A 20,318-nucleotide genomic window follows, 5' to 3' on the forward strand; every position below is an offset into this window, starting at 1 on the left:
GCTGTTACCTTGGGGGAAGTCCCCTTAACCACTGTGCCTTGGCTGCCTCATTTGTGAGATGGGGTGATACTGACCAGCCTTTGTAAAGAGCTTTAATGCGCAGTGACTAAGAGAGTGTCAATGTTACTGTTCTAATGGATTCCTTTTACTATGGAAAAAACTCGACACTGGGCCAATTTCTCTGCTGGCCCAACTCCAGTGAAGTCAATGGAGTTATTTCAGCAGAGATTATAGCCTGCAGTTTTTTAAAGATTGTACAGTGGTGGCCTTTGAAACTTGCTAATTTATATCAGAAATAAATTGCTAAGGGTATCTCCAGTGTTCCCTTATACTTTTCTATACCCACTATTGGAAATACCTTGATCATTGCAAATAATGGAACTTTCTAAAAGCAATTTCTTTAGCCAGCTAGGACAGTTGGCAACTTTATAGAAGGGTTTTGCTTAGCACAATTTACAAATCTAAATAAAATTAACTTTAATTTTTTTCCCCATAGGCTCTCCAAATCTAAGAACTAGGCCTCCCCCTCGGAGAGAATCCAGTCTGGTTTGTGTTGTCTTTTTATACTTAACTATTGCCACGGTCATGTAGACACAAGGCTTCAGAGGAACCCTCTCTCCCCCATGCAGGGCTTCTGAAGAGGGTTTTTGTTTTTTTTTTTAAACACACTGCATGTAATAGAAAATAAAATACACATTCTGGAATTTGCTCAACATTCTTTCTTTTGGGGCATTTTTGTAAGTGAGTGCATGTTTCGGAAAATCTTGCTTCACATCTAAGCGCTATTCTTGATTGTGATTTTTTTTCCTGTCTTTCTTTTTAAATACTAAAATGCAGCGATCACTTAAAATAACTCCGATTAGGAAGGTGTGAAACTGGGATGAAGTGGGGGGAATTTGTTTCTGAAAATTTCATGATCTGTTTTTGTTTTGGGGCAATTCTGCACCCAAGAACAACTTCTAAAATAAATTTAGTGATATTGGGCTTTGTGTGGAAATATTTTTCCATGGTAAATTTTCCCATGCAAAAAGAGTTCTTCATGTGGAATAAAACTACCCTTTTCAATGTTTTTTATGTACAATGTTGAAGGCCCAATTTTGTGTGGTGCTTCGCTCCTGTAACTCCTACTGGAACCAACTGGACCATTAATTATTAAGTATTAATAATTAAGTATAATAGTATCAAGCTTTGAAGGGACGATGCTCTTGATACGTAATGGTAATTGCAACTGTGCTTACAGTCATGTGGCCAACTCGTTCAATCGGGAACAAAGTTCTTAAGTAATAGTCATGACACTTTTGCTAGCCACCTACATCTGGCTGGGATTGTGGCATATTTCAAAACCATGCACAGAACATTGAGTGCGCTGTGTAAACTTGCCCTTTGAATTCTTCCTTTTTAAAAAGGGCATAAGGACCAGAAATGAACAGCTCCATCCTATCATGAACAAAAAATTGTAGGAAGGAATTTCCAGTTGGGACACTTTGGATCTAAATGGCCTAAATGTAAAATGGGTTTGGATGTGAAACTTTGGACCATCTTTAGTTGCTTTGTCATGTCAGTCTAACATCCCATCACCCATGGGGATCAAGAATAAACCCTCGAGTCTGTGAGCATATCTCCCGCTACAGAAGAGTTGGTGGTCTGAGCATCACTGAAATGCCTAGTCTCCTGGCAACCCATCATCTTGACTTCAGCCTTTTATCATTCCAAAGTAGTTAAACTGAGTTCTGTGGAGGAGTAAAATCTTAACATCCTGTCTGCTGCACCTGGGCGCTAAAGCGCCCATGGCTCTTCCAAAAGAGTAAGGGCTTTCCCAGGTATCTTTAGCCAAATTGTCCCTTCTGTGCAGCATTCCTGTAGCAGCTAGATACTGCTCACTACCTCTAAAGTGGCTGCATTTTAGTGCTACAACCTATTTAATTTTTAAGGCTGTTTGGCATCTTGTGGGAGGACAGGTGCTAGGGAAATAGGAATTATTACAACTAGTTTTCCTGCCACCTGCAGATTTGCAGAACTCAGGACAGACCTATGAAAAGCAGAATGGTTGTTTAAATATAAAGACGACATAGTAACCCCATTGCCCAGATGTTGTGTCAATCAAATACTTGTTTGCAGCTGAGTCTCTCTCCTGGTTGGAGCAGGAGCAATTTGTATTTGGAGTCTGTGCTCTGTGTAATTTGTAGCATTCAGCTCCCCCGATTCTTTTATCCTAAGTGCTGATCTCAAACTTCTCTTCCTAACATTTTATTTAACTGAGAGCTGTGTTAATATTTACAGTTTTCCTCCTGACTCTTTTTTTTTTTTTTTCTTTGCACTAATTATTTTCAATTAGTTTTTTATTTTGGCAGGAATGCTGTAACTTACTCCATGCTAACAAAACACATGTGAAGCATCAAGTATGTCTCCTGTTTCCAATTAGCTTAGTTTAATTCAAGCCATCCTAAAATCTGAAGGCATTTTATTATACTGCATCTTATACTGTATTTTAACATTTACAGTGCTGAAATGCATAACTGAAACATTGCTAGGCAAGGTTAAGATGTATTCGGTGCCTTCTTTTCTTGGGCCAAAATACCTTCTGTAGTTGTGTTAAAATAATGCATGCTTCTTACAATCAGGGTGGTTTAGAAATCGATGTAGTACGTTAAGGTACAGTATTTTGCTCCCTTTCATTGGTTTTGAATCTTGCTGCAACTGTCCCTGTTGTCTTCATAACTGTCTTTCACAATTCAGACCTCTCTGCGCAAATCACATTTTTAATGCAATTAGCAGATTTTGACCTTAAAGAACCAAACGTCACTTCAGATTTTCCACTTCAGAACTCTGCCCTGTGCTTATATCATAATGTCATTCCATGGAGCGTTAAGCTAATCATGGATGCTGTGGATCTATAAATGCTTAGAGGAACGGAATCTTACCCAGTTCCTTTTTTTAAGTCTAAAATATGAGAGGAACTGAGACAATTTTACTGTGGTTTTAGGGTTAGTTAATGATATGTGGGGATTTGAACAAAATTGCTTGTTCTCAGTTACATAAAGAAGTTGGGAGCTATGGCTCCAGTCCTGACATCCATCCAGCTCCCACTGGCATTTTAGCTGAGTAAATGCTTAAGTTGTGAGCTGTTTCCGTCAAGGGATACTTGTGGGAGGCACCCAGGTTTTATGATGAAAGGCAGATATATATGTGTGTGTTTTTTTTGTTGTTGTTTTTTTTTCCTTTTAATTCCAATTAATAAATAATTTTTCTTATCTGCTTTTAGATTTTTTACATGCAGCTCTAGTGAATCTGGATCATTTAAAGTCCTTGATATCTGGGAAACAAGATCCCTCTTGGGTCTATTATTGCACAAAATTTCCCATATGTATTTCCTCTGAAGCCATCTGGTACTGGCCATGATCAGACAGAGTATCTGGTTTAATGGACCATCCATATGACTAGAATGGCAACTCCCGTGTCAAACACATTGAATAAGGAAATCACTATTCTAGTTAGTGAAGGAGGTTCTAGAATTGTACCAAGTTTGGAACGCTATCCCTTCTTCAGCCTTGCTCACAATGCTACCGTTCGTTAGAGACAAGGTGGGTTGAGGTAATATCTTTTATTGGGCTGACTTCTGTTGGTCCGGGAGACAAGCTTTTGAGCTTACACTGACCTTTTCTTCAGGAGGAAGAGCGCAAGAAAAGCTCTGTGTAAGCTCGAAAGTTTGTCTCTCTCCCCAACAGAAGTTGGTCCGACAAAAGATATTGCCTCACCTGCCTTGGCACTTTATCATCCTGAGACCAAAACGGCTACAACACTGAAAACCTTTTGTTACAGAAAGACTGGTGCTCATCACTGGGAGATAAAGTAGGAGTCGCTTATTCAGCAGCATTTGAAAAGTGGCAAATAACTATCCAGGCTGACATATTCAGCCCGTTTTTGCTAGTTGCAAACTAAACAAGACTTTCCTTTCTTGCCGCAGGGCTTCCAGTTGCCTAAACCCCCTGAGCCTCCATCAGTGGAAGTGGAATACTATACTATTGCAGAATTCCAGTCTTGTATTTCTGATGGAATCAGCTTTCGTGGTGGACAAAAGGCAGAGGTGAGCCTAAGCAGTACAACAGTGCAAAATTATATTTGTGATTGTAGAGCATTGTACAAATGTTAGATAATGGCTTGAAAGAAAAAAGATCCTAACCGGTTAATTCTCCAAACTAATGGCGGTGTTAATCATCATCCTCTAGGTTATTGATAAGAACTCTGGTGGCTGGTGGTATGTACAGATTGGAGAGAAAGAAGGCTGGGCTCCAGCATCTTATATTGATAAAAGAAAGAAGCCCCACTTAAACAGAAGAACCAGTACTTTAACCCGGCCCAAGGTCCCTCCCCCAGCACCTCCCAGTAAACCAAAAGAGACTGAAGAAGGAACCGCTCCTGGGACTGTTTTATCAGGAGATGCTCAGGACTCCCCACAAAAGCTCAAATATGAAGAACCAGAGTATGATGTGCCTGCCTTTGGCTTTGACTCAGAGTCTGAGGTCAATGAGGGGCCTGGAGAGGATAACTCCTTGGAAAAACGTCTGTTTCAGCCACTCAAGCCATCCACTGTGTCATCTCTGCAGAGGGCAAAGTTCAGAGTTGGCGAGTCGTCCGAGGATGTTGCCCACGAAGAAGAGACCATCTATGAAAATGAGGGATTCAGACTTTATGTGGAGGACAGTTCGTCATGTAAAGAATCTAGCGGAGACTCAGATTCCCAAAAAAGCTCCTCGCTCTCTCTCATCCGAAGAAACTCTCCATGTTCCAGTTCTCCCGGATCATCACTCCTGAAGCTCAAATCGGACAAAAGCATTCAGCCCGACCTTGGAAAATGTCACTACTCCAGGAGTGATGAGATAAAACCCAGGTCAGCCTCGGATGTAGGCTTACATAGCATGCCAAAAACCAGTGCAAAGAAGGAGCCTGGACAAAGCCCCTCCACCAAAGCAAAGCCAATTGTTAGACCCAAACCCTTCCTCAATAAGGCAGATTCTCAGAGCCAAGAAAGAATGGATATCAGCACTTTAAGGCGTCAGCTGAGGCCAACTGGGCAGCTCAGAGGTGGACTTAAAGGTTCAAGAAGTGAAGAGTCTGAAAGCCCTCCACAGATAGCTCCTGAGAACCAAGAAGACTCCTTTAGAAGAAGCTCAGCAGATCTCATTACATCTCCGTCCCATGCCATTTTCTGTTCAAACCATCCAACCAAGACAGAGCAAGAGAATGACTCAAAATGTTTCTATGTGACCACTGACTCTTACCAAAAGGTTCAGGATTCTGAAATCTGCTTTCCAGCAGGAGTGGAAGTGGAAGTGTTGGAAAAGCAAGCCAGCGGGTGGTGGTACATGAGGTATGGAGACATGGAAGGGTGGGCTCCTTCCCACTATCTGGTACTCGCTGATAACCAGCAACAAGAAACCTCAGCAACAGAGACCGATCTCTCTCTGGCCAGGAACAGAAGAAATGAAAGCAAGTCAAACAGCTTGGAGAAGATAGAGAAAAGAGTTCAGGCTTTGAACACCATCAACCAGAGTAAAAGAACAATGCCCCCTATTCCAAGTAAACCCCCTGGCGGCTTTTCCAAAAATTCAGGATCTGTGAAAATGAGGAATGGAGTGAGACAGTTAGCAGTGAGGCCGCAGTCGGTGTTTGTCTCACCACCGCCAAAGGATAATAACCTGTCATGCTCCCTGCGCAGGAACGAATCCTTAACTACTACAGACCACCTAAGGGCTGTCCGCCGGAATTCCTCTTTCGGCAGTGCACGACCACAGCTCGGTGACTCGAAGGCAAAGCAGGCTGAGGGCGTGGAGGGATTGGAGACAACCTCTAACCTACCCACCCAGAGAAATGGAATCCCAGTGTCCACCGTGCGGCCAAAGCCCATTGAAAAATCCCAATTCATCCACAACAACCTCAAGGATGTCTACGTTTCCATTGCGGACTATGAGGGGGATGAGGAGACTGCAGGGTTTCAGGAAGGCGTCTGCATGGAAGTCCTGGAAAGGAACCCGAATGGCTGGTGGTACTGTCAGATCATGGATGGTGGGAAACCATTTAAAGGCTGGGTGCCCTCAAATTATTTGGAGAAAAAGAATTAATGTTGCAATATCTCTAAATTCCCTAATTTATACTATTCCTGCTGTGTACATCTGGGAAAAAAAATTGCTACACAAAAGAAAAAATTCCCTGTGCTCTAGTTTGTGAAAAAGGACTGACTGATCAAGCTATGCTGAGGAAAAGAAGTTGACTATGTTTTGGAGAGGTTTATAAATTAACATGGTTTGAAGGAATTTAAGCAAAGAGAAAGAAGAAACAACATAGTCAAAAGCCATTTTGTGAAGCTGTTAATCTGTGTGTAACAGGGTATGACGTCCCATCTTGTCGTTAATGGTAGGAAACCAAACGTGTGCCTTTGCGAAAGACAAACTGATGCATCCACTCGGGTAAATCGGTGGGAGAGTTTAGTGCCAAACTTAGATGTTTTAGAATCTCTGCTTCCTCTCATCTCCACGTGGAATATCCCGAAGTTTTGAATGTGTTTTCACAACTTTTAACTGTGCAAAGCAAGTGGGAATTTCCTTCTGAAATATGGGAGAACCCCTGCCCTTTCTAGAAGCTCTGATTTTTTTCACTCTTCTCAACAGTCTGTTCCAGCGTTGGAGCCTTTTCATCGTGGAGAGATTTGGTCTCTGACTTCAACCGTGTTTTGTCATTATTACTAAACTCCAGAAATGAAGTTCAGGAGGCATTAGGGGGATTTTTGCTGCCTTTTGTTCTGTGTCTAGGCTCTTGAATTGAAACTGCAGGTTTTCTAAGGCCTGTGTGGCTACCAGGTGCTTGCAAACACGCCACAAAAACAAACCCACAGACACAATTTTGTGAACAATGATTACTTTAAATACTCCTTGTTTAGTTCAGTGTGGTGATTCCTGCCCAGAGATCTATGTTGATTCTTTTTCCTGAGTTGGGTTTCTCCAAATTGTCACAATTTTGAAATATACAAAATGCCCCTCAGGTCTCCAAGAAGAAAAGCCATCAAATGTGCAACTTCTGCTTTCACTGTCTGATACAAAGTGGAGCATGTTCCTGGACCTGCAGAGCTAGTTAGAAACAGCCATAACCTATTGCAGCATCAGCGTTTACAAAGGGGCAGGAGGGAAGCCATGGAATTCAGTCTGCACAATCTTTGATTTGTATATTTTGGGGGAGTTGTTTGTTTGTTTTGTTTGTCTTTCCTGTGCAGTCTGGGTTTATTTTATTTTTATTTTCGTGTGCGCGCGCATTGGTTTACCAGAAAAGACTTTCCTTAAAGTAGGAGCCAGTTTTCTGTTTTTGGTCCCACTTGCATCCAGAAAGTACATTTGTACTGCAAAGATCACATGGGATTTTCAGGCTCCAAGAGAGATTTAATGACAAAGCCATTAGATCTACAATGTGACTAACAAGAAAGCTGCCTCTCTTCCTCCTCACCTCCTTTGTGTTAATTAGAACTTTCATGCTTTAAAACGTGACACATGGGATGAGGGGGATGGAAAATATACAACCATTTGGAAAAGGCTTGGATTACAGAGTTGTTACTGAGGTAGCCAGCTCTTGTACTGTAAATATCAGCCACTATAAATCCATGCTCTATTTGAGATCCTGCTTTTAGCAGTTTTTTTGATGGGCTCGTTAACCATTTAACTGAAGATCAATGTCCAGTTTCTTTAAAGAAGAGGCAGCCTTTTTGTGTCCTGTTTGAAAGGGGAAAAGTCAATTTTCACTGCTGGTGTTACACAAAATGATACATGCCCTTTTATTTTCCAGTCAAACCTCATACCAATTATCAATTGGCACTGGGAAGATAAAGGCTCTGATTTAGTTAGATGGAACCGGGGTGGGGTGGGGCCTAAAATAGCACAGTATTGTGTGTGTTATAGGGAGTGTTTCTCTGCCAAAAAAAAACAAACCGATACACAATTTATGTGGTGGTCTCGTTTTTATTTTGTGGTTTGGGATTTTTTAACTAATCACCATGAAAACATCAAGGGAAAGATGCCTACAGTTGACATGACGGACGTCCCTTTGTTAGCTGAAAAACCATCAAGTTGCAATCAAAGGCTGCGAATGGAGTTCTGCTGAAACAGTTATATCCATGAGTAACAGTAGATGAGGAGGGTTAGGTGTTCTGCTTGGATCCAACGTAAGTTGCGGGGAGGAGAGAAGGTATATCTACACTACAGCCCATATCAAAATGTGTAGAGTCCTCTCTCTACCTTGTTTTATATGTATATACCCAGTTAACCACATCTTACTGGATGTCTATCTGAGGCTCTGCAGCCCCATCTCTCATGCTTCTGTCCATTTTTAGTTGTACTAATATGGTAGCAGTCATGAAAGACTGCTGGAGCTGTTGTGAGATTATAATAGAAGTATTCTATTCTTCTGCTGGACAGTATTAAATAGAGCAATACATAGAGTTATCTGCTAGATTGCAGCACTAACAGTAGTGACTTAGTGACTTCTCTAATGTTATGGTTTAGTTTAACAATAATGATGCGGAAGTGGTTCATTATTTTGAATTAATGCACTTTAACAATAAAAATACCAAAATGAAAGCCGACAGCGAGCTAAGTGCATTATTTAAAGGTGCAGTATATAATTGTTCATTTGTTTTTAAAAAAAAGCACATATTTATTAAAATTAATTTATAATTATTTAAAAATGTGCTCAAGTTTTGTATTGACAGCACTTTCGGGCGGTCATCTCCTGGGGAGACAAACCACAGCTCCCGATAATTCTGCATGGAGCCACTGAACTCTCAAAATACAGTACAGCATGACTTGAGCTCTTGCCAAGAGAAAGAGAGACACGTTTCTGATTGGAGAGCAAACCATTTAGGAATATTCAGATTGTATCCAGCAAATGAAAGAATCTGAGTGGGAGGAGACCTCCGGTGTGGTCACTGGAACCTGCACTGGGGCTGGATTGATTTCATGATGCCTAATCTTCCCCCTTCTGTGTGGGTGTCAGGGTAGCTTTGTTACCACCTCAAGATTGGGCTCTGAATAAGGCCGTGGAATCACTGAGGTGCTCAAAGGCCGGTGTGACCTGATGATGCCCATTGGCCATTGTTAAACTTTGTAACGAAGTCTTTCTGTCCCATCCTTCCCCACTTGCCAATACAATAACTTATTCTCCACTGCACCTTAAACCAATGGATTGCTTGTCCTGCCCTTATTTAGGGACATGGTTCTGTCTTTGTGATTGTGTGTCTGATTGTACCCAGCCAGTTATCAACAGCATCGTTGGCTGCAGTGTAGAATGACTTACATCAACATGGTACAGAAGAATATCAGTACTTGCAAATGCTGGAGTCTTGCTAGGGTTTTCTCCAGCGTCAGTTCTGCTCACTCTCAACTGATGATTACTTCTGTGAAGCTTCTTTCAGATTTCATAGGAGAAGGCAGATCTGAGAAGTTCAAATTCTGTGTGTAACAGCTCCCTCCCCATAAAAACTACACACCAGTGCGCCCAACAGAATGGAAAGTGACAATAAACGCACTTGAATCTAAATGCGAGAGTTTGTGGTTCAGAAATGAATCTGAGCCACAAAGGCAAGCTCCAGATTCCCCGCTATTCGGGAACGTTCAGATCGAGACTTCACTTGAATTTGAGGGTTGCATCATAATTTTCAGGTTAAAAGGATGTTTTACAAAAGCAAAAACGTTTGTCTATGTACTAGTGTCGCCAGACTCTCCCCTCTCCTCTCTTCCCTCCCCCCTCCCCCCCAGAACACTGGACCTGAAATTGATTACAGGAAGAGTTTCTAGTTTTATAATTGATGACAGCACTTTTTGTGTAGTCAGATTCACTGTTTACCTGTGTAGCCAGCTATTTTCCCCTCTTGGTTGTTAAGATCTTCCATAAAGTGATAGAGAAAGGAAACTCCCCTCCCCCTCAAAAAAAAAAATAAAATTAAATTAAAAAAAAAGGGATTGTAAAACAACAACAAATTGGCAGGGTGACTCAGGGGAATATGCAGGAAGAGTTAATGGCCCTTTAATTTTTTTACTGAATTTGCCAAAACTGTGACTATGAACAATATTTAAATGTATGTGTGAACCTCACTTTATAACCGTGAATACATAATTAAATAGCATTGTTTAAAAAAAAAACTTGAAGCAAGTTTAAAAAAAAAATTTCTGGAGAGCTACTGAAGTATTTTGTGAAGTCAAAGAGCGCCCTCTTATGGTAGGAGGAGATGGGTGCTGCCATTCGATTGGGCTAACTGACTGCTTTGATCGTCGAGCCGTGCTTTCCAAAAAGAAAAATCTGAAAATTGAACCTGCAAACAAAAAAGTCCAAAACGCTGTTCAATGATGCCAAATTTAAAAATGTGAAATCATTTTTGTCTTGCTGTATACTGCAACTTTAATAATAATGAGCACTTCTGAGTTCGTTATTGAGGTTTATATAATGCCTGAAAAGTTTTCTTAATCTCAAAAAGGACTTTCTCGAAATTAACTTAACTTTTTTTTAGCCTTACCCTCTTGAAGGCTGTTCCCGTTAATTGGCTTAACCTTTATGCCTTGCAAAATGTGCATTTTAATGTAAAAATACCTGTGTAGTAATGACTGATGTTCTTTGCAAAACCCAATCTCAGTGCAAAAAAGATGTTAAGTATACACTGCCTGGTATTTAACTGATACGTGTTCATTTGGATTGATTGCAAGTCTTAATTAAAAAAAAAAAAAAAAGAACGAAAAAGAGAAAAAGTATATGCCATAGTTTGAATTTCAGCAAAGATTGGATAAGCAAAGGCCAAATTTTGCTCATAGTTAAACTGGTGTAAATGGAATTATTCCATATTCACCGTGGTGGTAACTAAAAATTCAGAATTTGAGCCTCAAAAGATTCCTTACATAGAAATAGTGTAGATCTTGACGAAGGCATTATGTAATTATTTTTAATCACTTTCAGATCTTAGTGCAGCGTATGTTATTGTAATATATAGTCATTGCTTTCCTCAGTTAAAAAGAAAAAAGTTACTGCTTTGATCATTTAGGAGAAACACAAGGGAATTCGGTAAAGCATTCATTATTTTAACGTTACTAGTATTAACAGAGTAGAACTTGTACTGTTTAATTTTAGGCCTTTGTAGGTAGTTTGTTAATTCATATTTTGCTGTGTTGTATCTTACTAATGTTTTTGTTACTTTTTTCCCCAATACTCTGCATGCTGAAGGAAACACAAATCCAATGAGTGGATAAGTGCAATATTCACAGAATAAACGGGCTCCTCATCCAGGACTCAGAGTGGAGCGCAGTGTGTGAAACAGCTGTAATTTTTTAAAGTCATGCACTCTTAAGAAAATGGGGAGGAATGGGAAGGTCAGGGGACAATTGGAAGAAAATACATCTTGGGTACATATGGATTGTTGTCTGTTGGGTTTTTAATAGAAAGTCTGTTTCATAAGCAAAATATCTATTAGCAAAAATGCGGGGATGATATATGCATGTTGTAAGAGCCATGGATGGAATAGACAAGAGTGCCCTTAATTAGGCATGATAACACCATCATCCTTGAGACACATTATCTTTGTATCACCTATGCATGATCTTTGTCTCTTTTTTTTCAGTACATCATTTTTTTCAGCAAATTCCTCACATTAAACTTCAGAATTTATGGTAACTTAGAAAAGGGAGAAAACATTTCTCCTGGTTTAGGCCTAGGTTTCAATAGCGTCTTGTCCTTTTTGTTTATTAATAGGGCAGTTTGACTTGCAACATTTTTTTCACGCTTCATTTTTGTCAAACAAAAAAGAATTCACCATTCTCTGTGTGGTGACTTCTGACCTGTGAAATGTCACAGAGGGATGGTCGCTTTGAACTGACAGGAAAGTGGATTTTGATTTCCTAGTCTGATGTGCAAAAATACAATCAATTTGGACAAATGAATTTTGGATCTGAAGTGCTGACACTCTTGAATTGGAAATTTCCAAAAGGAAGTTTTCAATCGGGGGACTGTTCTGAGAGGAAGATCTCACCCAAAATAGCTCTTGTTTCAAATAAAAAACTGCAAAATCTCTCATCCTTGCAAAACTGGATTATTTTCACTAAACTCAAATGAAATGTGAAAACCAGAGGTTTAAGGTTTCAGACTTCATTGAACATATATCATGTTGTGCAGGTTAATATGCTTGGGGAAATGCCCCTCAGCTCACTTCTTCCCCCTCCCTCTCAGTTAACCAATGCCCTGCTGTTATTTAAGCTTTTCTCAGAAACTTGTGATGTTGTAGGCGAGTCCTTCGCATTTAAACAGCCAAACTGAGCTCAGCTGACCATCTTCTCCCAAAACCTTGTAGGTATTTTATTCTTTCAAGACAGGAACTAAGATCTTAACGGAGTAACCTCATTTCAGTTTGTGGGGAGAGGACTTGATTCTCCTCTCACACTTTTTGCATAAATCAAGAAATTACCCTGACATAAAACCAATGTTTTATGAGGACATAGCAGTAATGTAACATAGCCGTGAGGACATAGCAGTAATGTAACTCTGCTGTTTGACTTTTTTTTTTTTTTTTTTTTTTTTGGTGGGAGTATCTAAGTTCAGAGAGATCCTTCCCCAGCACATCAAAGCAAAATTGGGACTCCCGTTTGAAAGAAGCGCTAACAAGATGAGATACAATGATCCACTTCACAGCTGGTCGTACTTAACACTTCAGTCTCAACTACAGTTCTGCTGCTAGTGGCTGGGTCTCTCAAACTAGCTCTCCCCTTAGAAATCCAGGAGACTGTCTGCTGGGGAAGAGGTGCTACTGTGTATAACTTTAGCCTTTAACGGGTACAGATTGGATGATCTGAGAACAAATGTCTCTGCATTATTTTACATTTTTCTTTTGAATTTTTGGTGGCATCAGAGAGATCAACAGGGCAGATGTTTGGAGAGCTTGTCTTTTAAATGTTTCATGGCCTTAGCCTCTACGTGCCAGTGCCTGGGTTTGACTCTCAATCCATCTATACATCTCAGTGTTTGCTGTGTTGAATTGTAATCTCCGGATCAAGTACTGTACGTAGGGTCTGAGCCAGAGTTCACTGAAGCACATGAGTTTTTTTTCCATCGACTTCAGAGAGCTTGGGATCAGGCCTATCGGTTGCTGTTTCTCCATCTCCTCTGACCCAACTTGTAACCAAATGCCGAGAACTGTAGAACCAGGTGTCCGTAATTGCTACAAAGTTAGATCCCTCATTTGTGTGTGCATGTGTGTTCAGGTTGGGAGATTATTTTCACTAATATCCTCACTATAGAAGCCCAAGTTCTGCTGTTCTTTCTGGAGGGAAAACTCCTGTTAAAACAAAAAACCTGGTGATTGGGAATTTTCCGACAGGAACTGCTAGGTCAGGCTCGACATGGGCACAGACAGAATAAATTAGTCTCTTCCGTTTTCGATTCACAGGGCTGGGCTGGTCCCACACAACGTGTTTATAGTTTGTTCTTGCATTCAGGTAGCTTTAATTATAGTTGGAGAGTGCAATTTAAATAAATAAAACTTTGTTTTAAAAGCTTCACACTGGCGTTTTACAGACCTGTCCTTCTGCAGCGTAAGCCACTGCTGTCCTGTGTTGAGACTCCTGTTTGTTACTGAGTCAAAATAAGGGGAGAGAATAATAAATAAGAATTTGGTAAGAGATGAAAGCGGTAACTGGACAACGATATTGGCATGGGGAGCGGGAGGTGATTAGATGAAGATAAAATTTGAACCAGGGATGTTTATGCTTAAGGCCATAAATTATTGGGTTTGACACTGCAGATGTTTTCACTACGTATGTTTTATTTTAATACATCAATGCTCTGAGTTATACAGTATGTTTCATTATTGCCAAATGTTCAGTTTCACACCTCATGATAAAATATGACAACCTCTATCCTGAAGTTCATAATCTGCTGAGGTAAGACAAATGTGTTCTGCGTTTATTTTGATCAAGGAGTCTGGTGCATCTGGGAGATATGGATAACATCAAGGTTCATCAGAAGGTCAAAGCTGGCAAGAAAGGCCTATTCCAGATCCATTTAGAGTGACCTTTAACCAGGCATTTCGTCCTTTCTGAAATAGCCCTTTGCTAGTGACACTGCTGGGAAATGTATTAGGTTGTTTTACTTTGTCCATTGCGATCTTGCTCTTCTGATACAGGAGGATTCGGTGGTTACAAAGGTTCTCTTGTTCTGTTTTCCTCCCATAATTTGGGGTGTGAAAACCAGTTGGCTTTGGGGATTTTTTTTGGAAATCTCTAGAACTTAAATTAAAAGTAAATATTATAAGCTTTAGGTTTCACCAAATATATCTGTAGCTGTAAGCCATTGACGTCTTCAGATCAGTGTAATATATAAACTCTAAGCACTTGGCAGCCTTTACTATGCAAACAGTTAAATTCTTCCTTGAAAATTTATTCTTGAACTGTTTCTGCAGTCATCAGAGAAACAAACAGCAAGAACAAATACCCATGTGTCAGCCCAGAACTTGAACCTCACACGTGCCAAATTGTTCTAAATCTAGAACGTGTAACATTCAAGTTGGGTCAAGTTCTTCCATCCATAGAAGCAGTCCTCTTCCTGAACCAAAAAAAACCTCAAATTGTCTCCTGATACGCTTTAATGATTGGAATAAATTGGGGCTGTTGAAAAAGGAGAATGAAAAAGACTTGGAAAAACAATATTTAAACACAAAGCAATTGGTGGTATGATTTAATAAAAAAAGACATTGGAAATCAAAGACCAACCAAAAAAAAGGACCAAGTTACTAATTGTTTCCATTCTCTAGGAGACATCTCAGTTTTATGGTGTACTGGGTAAGCGTGCTGAAAAGGGGAAATGACTTGTGGTGGTTTTGGGTGTAAGGAGTATTTTTGGAAGCATGGTCTATGTCTCATTGCACTTGCTTTTTCTGTTCTGGAAATCTGAATTGAGAGTTGCATGATCAATGGGTTGTGTACAGAGTAGCTGCAGTTTTGTTTGTTCTGACTTGATTAGCCAAGTGCTCAGTTGTTAACTTGTCACTCATCAAAATGCTGTCTCCTTATTTTACATATTTTTTTAATTGCAACCTGCATCTGTTTGTTACCATAGATGGCAGTGTTTAGAAGAGGATTAAACGTATAATCCTCCAGTTCTCAGGACTTGAAATTTCGTACCTACATAAATGAGGCTCACCCATCAACCTGATCGCCTGCTTGTGTCGACTTTGAGAATTAGGACAGAACTTACAAACGTGGGTGCCGAAATCCATATTTACATGTCTAAATAAGTGGCCTTGTCTTCAGAAGTACTGAGCAGCCAACATCTCATTAAAGTCAGTGGGAGCTGTGGGTGGTAACAATAGTTCTGAAAGTCTGGACTCTGATTTGGGTGCTCAAGTGTCTTGGTAAATCAAGGCCATAAACACATGCCTAACTTTAAATGTGGGAATTCCCCCCTTGACTTCAGTGTTGCCTGGGCATGCGCATAAAGTTTGGCAAGCGTTTTAAATGTTGTCTTGAGTTGCGACTAAACATAGGTTTAGGCATCCGAGTTTGAAGATTTGAGCCAGTGTAAAAGTCCAAACACTACGTGAGTCTTGGTTGTAAACACCGTGCTGTGGATTTTGTAGGTTGCTGATGTTTTGAATGTGATGGTAGTTACTGGACATTCACCGCTGCAGTGTACTGGTCTAGCTTTCCATTGACTGATGGGTGGGAATGTAACCGTCCAAGAGAGAGAGACTTAGAGAGGATGTTGGTGGCATGAGATAGAGAAGTGTGTGGCTGGTCCTGGTGTGTGGTCAAGCTGATTTTTGTTGTACGTGGAAACTGTTTTGTTTGGAGCTTTCTGGAAGTGGATGTGGTTTCTGTTGCAGTATAAGTGAAAGAAGAATTGAGAGACTTTAAAAGAGAGGATGAAGGCGGGAGTTAATTCAGCTTGTTTTGGGAGAGGTGAAGTAACGCAATGATGGTCTTTGCTGTTCATTGCTGAGGGAGGAAGAAAAACCTGGGAGAAAGCATTCCTCAAGAAATAATGCTGGGCCAAATGCACTGCTGGTCTGTGGCATGGCTCCACTATAGTCAGCAGAGTTTCACCTGGTGAATATTGCCTACTGAGAAGTTATTTGATCTCTTAACACCAAATCTTGATCCTGGTGGAACTGATGGATATTTTGATGTTGACTTCAGTGGAATCAGCACTGGACCCATAATGTTCTGCAGCAGGGGTGGTGCTAGATCTGGAAAGGGGGGTAACTGCAGTGTTTTATTTCTTTTGTTCTTACTAGAGATGGAACTGTTTTGTGCAATAGACCTGCTTCTGCAATAGTGACTTGCCACGTGGAAACAGTTTGCAACTATGTGTCCATTAAATTGCTTTCCCAACTGGTAAACCAGTTGTGTGACTTACAGAAAATACCTCCCCCCACAATCCTGCAATTAAATGTGCTTTGCAGGTGGCATCACCATTTGCTAATGCCGATTTTTGAACTGGTCACCGTGAAACACCTTAACGATCTCGGTCTGAAATGACGGAAAAACTCCAGGCCAATTTGATCAACCTCCAAGGCTGCCTTTTAAACAGCTTGCTATAGGGCATTGAGTTCTGATTAGCAAAGAGGAATTCATTTTACCCACTAAGAATAGGGACTGCATCCAAAGTGGAAAAATGACCTCTTTGCCAAGTAAGCTTTGTGTGTCTTCCGTCCGTGGTCTAGTGCTGGTTAGTCAGCCAGCATGCTTTATCCAGCGTGATATTCTAATGAGAAGTCATTTTGTTGGTATAGGTCCAATTCTAAGGATCTCTGCCTTTCAGTGGGGTTTATTTGGCAGAATGATGCTCATTGTTCTGCTCTGGCTGTGAGCAAGGTAACTGTAGCCCGGCTTCTGGTAAAACATAATCCTTGCATAGTCCATGCCCAGCAAAGGACTTTGGTTTTAGCCTTTATTCTTCTGGCTCATCCTACTGTCCAATCCAGAGCTGGCTTCCCAGTCATTTCTTTACTGGACATCATACAAATCAAGCCTAATAGCTGTGATTGGAACTATATGAGGTCCAAACATTTTTCCTGCTGACGCTACAGGGTTCAGCCAATCTGCTGACCCGTGTGGGACTCAGTGGCCTGGTAGCTGTGTCATTTGCCTCCTTTCCTGTATCAGTTTTGTTACATTCATAAAATACATCTTGCCCAGCAATATTTGACCAATCCTATTGCAGCTTTTTTGAATAAGTGGTGGCCGTCGTGTTCACTTTTCTAGCGAAGTGTTGTCTGGGACAGGCAAGCAAGATGAATGTGCGTGTGGTGTTCATTTAAATCAGTGACGATCAAACTGTACATGCATTCCTTATTAAATGAAGAATAAAAGCCATATGTTATCTGTCAAAGGTAGCTGCAACATGGTATGTCTTAGACTATTGTGTATGTGTCTGCCAAAAATTTCAGAGTGGTGTTGCTTATCTTTAGACTCCTAAATCCACATTCAGGTACCTAATAATACCAGCTTGATCTTTCAGAGGTTCTGAGCAGCTCCCATTCCCACTGAACGGGAGCTGTAAGCACTCAGCACCTTTTGAAAATCAAGACACTTCTATTTAAGACTTAAGTGTAGCACCGTCAGTCTGAAAACGTTTGGTCATGATGAACCTAAAATATGGCCGGCTGGCTTATGGACCCAGATTTTTCCAAGGAATGTCACAAATCACCACGGTATATAGGTCATGATCGTGTTAGTGCCAGGTCTGGCATCTGGGTATTTGATTTGAGTGGAAAGATGTAAAAGCCCTAACCCATGCAGCTCCGTATTGCCTGCATACCAAGAATGCACGGTCACGCCTTGGAGTAAATGAATCTTGGTAACCAATGGTCTCAGACTGGAGTATCTGGGCTGAATCTCCTGGTGCCTGTCTCTGCAGTGCCTCCTCTAATTGTCTGTGCCGGGTGGAGCACGGCAGAGTGCTGAGGAAAGGGGAAACTCGGTGCAGAAGCTGTTGTCTAGCTCTTCCTCAGCTTAAATCACTCCCTGCTTTAGCAGTCTGCAGTGGTAGAGCAGAGGGATGGTACAAAGCTGCAGCCCCGTACTAGGCTTTCCTTCCGCCATCTAGACTGATCATTGTCCCTTGCATGCCCCATTCGCAGAACAGCAGCCACCTCCACACCTGTGCGTGCTCAGCAGAGGCTTGTGAGGGACTTGCAAAGGTTTAGGGCTGCCTTCTCAGTCTTACTACACGTCCTCGCAGTGTGAAACTCCAATATTTAGTGTCTCGGGCAGAGCGGGCTTGCGACGCAGGCTGCACGTGGGGTCATCTCCCAGTTCATTGAACACTTGGACCAAAGGTGGTGCTAAATAGGATCTTTATATTTGTAATATTTATGTTGTTCTTTAAATATTTTATCACAAAGATGCAGTGTCCTTTTAAAAGAGGGAATCTAGCCCATGGTTTTAGGAATTGGCAAAACCCCTGAGGGACCTTCAGGGGTCAGAGTTGTTGCTTATTAAAATTTGAGCAGGCTTCTACTATGTTGAGGGTCTGTGGGGGGGAAGGATACTCTGTCTTCAAATGCTTGCAGATTGTAAGGTTTGGTTTGTGATAATTTTTTTGTATTTTGTTTACATCTTCTCTTATATGCCCTAAGAACAAAAATAAAGTTTTTTTTGACCATTTTGTGTCCCAGATGTTTTCCCCGCCCCCCCCCCCCTTTGCAATTTTGTTGTGGCTGAACTCACTGTATTCGTGAAACTAAGGACAAATTCTGCTAATACATTTGTGCAATGGCAAAACCTGGTCTGGCTCAGGCGTGAGTAGAGAGCAGGTGGGCTGGTGGTATTTACAGTCCCCACAATGGGGTGAAGGGAAGTAGCAGCGATTCTTTCCTTTCTCCATCTTTAGACTGTCTCCGTCCTGCCCCACTGGAGTTTAGTGGAAATCTAACCTCGCCTTTTGATCTCATCCAGCCGGGTGTCTCACCAGAACCGGGGAGCAGGGGCCAATAGGCTAGTGTCTCTAAATGAGTGGAGCTGGCTCCTGTGACAGGTCGACAGCCTCTTCCACAGCGTGAGACAGTCCTGGCTGCTGATGTGAAGTGAGGGTCACGCACTAGCTCAAAACCGCCCAAGAAATGTACGAGCTCACTGCCTCCGCAAAGAAGGCGCTTGGGCAATTAGCTGTGCCGGCTTCATCCTGCAAGAATTTAGGGCACTTGAGTGCCATTACTATTACTGTTACTGCAGAGGGATTTGAAGGTGCTTGGGCCCTTACAGACGTGGGGCCTGTGTAGATGGTCCTTGTCTGATTTTGAGGGTGTTGACGGCTGAGCTGTATAGAGGAGCAAAGGATACCCAGGGCATCGACCGCTTCCTCTGCTGTAGATTCTCAGCTGCAGCTGTTCGCTGAGTTCCATTTCCAAAAAAAGAGAGACTCCCTGATTTCTCATGCTGCTTTAGAGAGGTGTAGGGGCTTTTCTCACACTTAAACTGATTGGGAAAGGCTACCTGCAGCAAACCCGCTCAGCGGTGCTCCTTGGCTAGGTGACTTGTCAAACACACCCCTTCTTCTCTGGAGCGGGCTTGTTTTTGCTAGGCGGGCAGCAGATCTGTAGTTAGCGACCCAGCGTGTCCCTTTTAACCTCTTGCCTTCTTTTGTTTTTGTTTTGTTCTACATCTCCTATAAAACCGCCTAGAGCTGAGCCTCATGGACTTTTAACGTCAGAAGGGACTATTGTGATCATCTCGTCTGACTTCCTGCACCTTGCAGGATTTACCCCCAGCACCAGTGCGCTGTGTAACTTTTTCACTGTTGAGCAGGTATCTTATTTTAGCACGGTTGCTGTTTTTGTGGGGAGGAGGTTTCTTCCCGAAGCACTTGACAAACACTACAGAGCCTGAATCCCTCATCAGTGAGATACAGTCACCTCCTGGTTCACGCGCAGACGGCCCCCAATCCTTCATGCTGGCAGACTGCTGGACCTGCTGCCGCCACCACTGAAGGCAATAGCGTGTCTCTCCTCCCCCCACCCCCCCCTCCCCGGCATGTGAGAAGTTGCAGGCTGCTGGCCTGAGGATGGGCTAGGGGGCAGTAGTACAAAAGGCATTTATTGTCTGGCTGTAGAACTAGGATAGGGAGAGGGCAACTTTTCTTTGTGTTTATAAAACACCTGGCCCAGGGCGGCCTGGTCTATCGGGGTTGCTGCATACTCTGGTAATGCAACTAATTATAGAGAACAGCTCTGCTGTAGGAGAGAGAGAAACCTCAGTGACCTCCTCACTCCTTCCACATAGGACTCACCTGATCCTCAAAAGATGGTG

General features: G+C 41.8%; 1 protein-coding gene across 6 annotated transcripts in view; it reads left to right on the top strand.

Annotated features, from left to right (window-relative positions):
* Positions 1-18,675, top strand: part of SH3PXD2A (SH3 and PX domains 2A) — a 340,171-nt gene extending 321,496 nt beyond the window's left edge. For all 6 annotated transcript variants that reach the window (XM_067537043.1, XM_067537044.1, XM_067537042.1 and 3 more), the window contains 3 exons: positions 497-546; positions 3,965-4,084; positions 4,227-18,675. In XM_067537043.1, coding sequence (XP_067393144.1) covers positions 497-546; positions 3,965-4,084; positions 4,227-6,119 — 2,063 coding nt within the window. In that variant the 3' untranslated portion in view covers positions 6,120-18,675. The remainder of the gene's footprint in view (positions 1-496; positions 547-3,964; positions 4,085-4,226) is intronic.
* Positions 18,676-20,318: the final 1,643 nt, after the last annotated feature.

The sequence above is a fragment of the Emydura macquarii genome, unplaced genomic scaffold (genome assembly GCF_026122565.2).
Source record: "Emydura macquarii macquarii isolate MOO-44397 ecotype Brisbane River unplaced genomic scaffold, CSIRO-AGI_Emac_v2 contig_3692, whole genome shotgun sequence".
NCBI lineage: Eukaryota > Metazoa > Chordata > Testudines > Chelidae > Emydura > Emydura macquarii.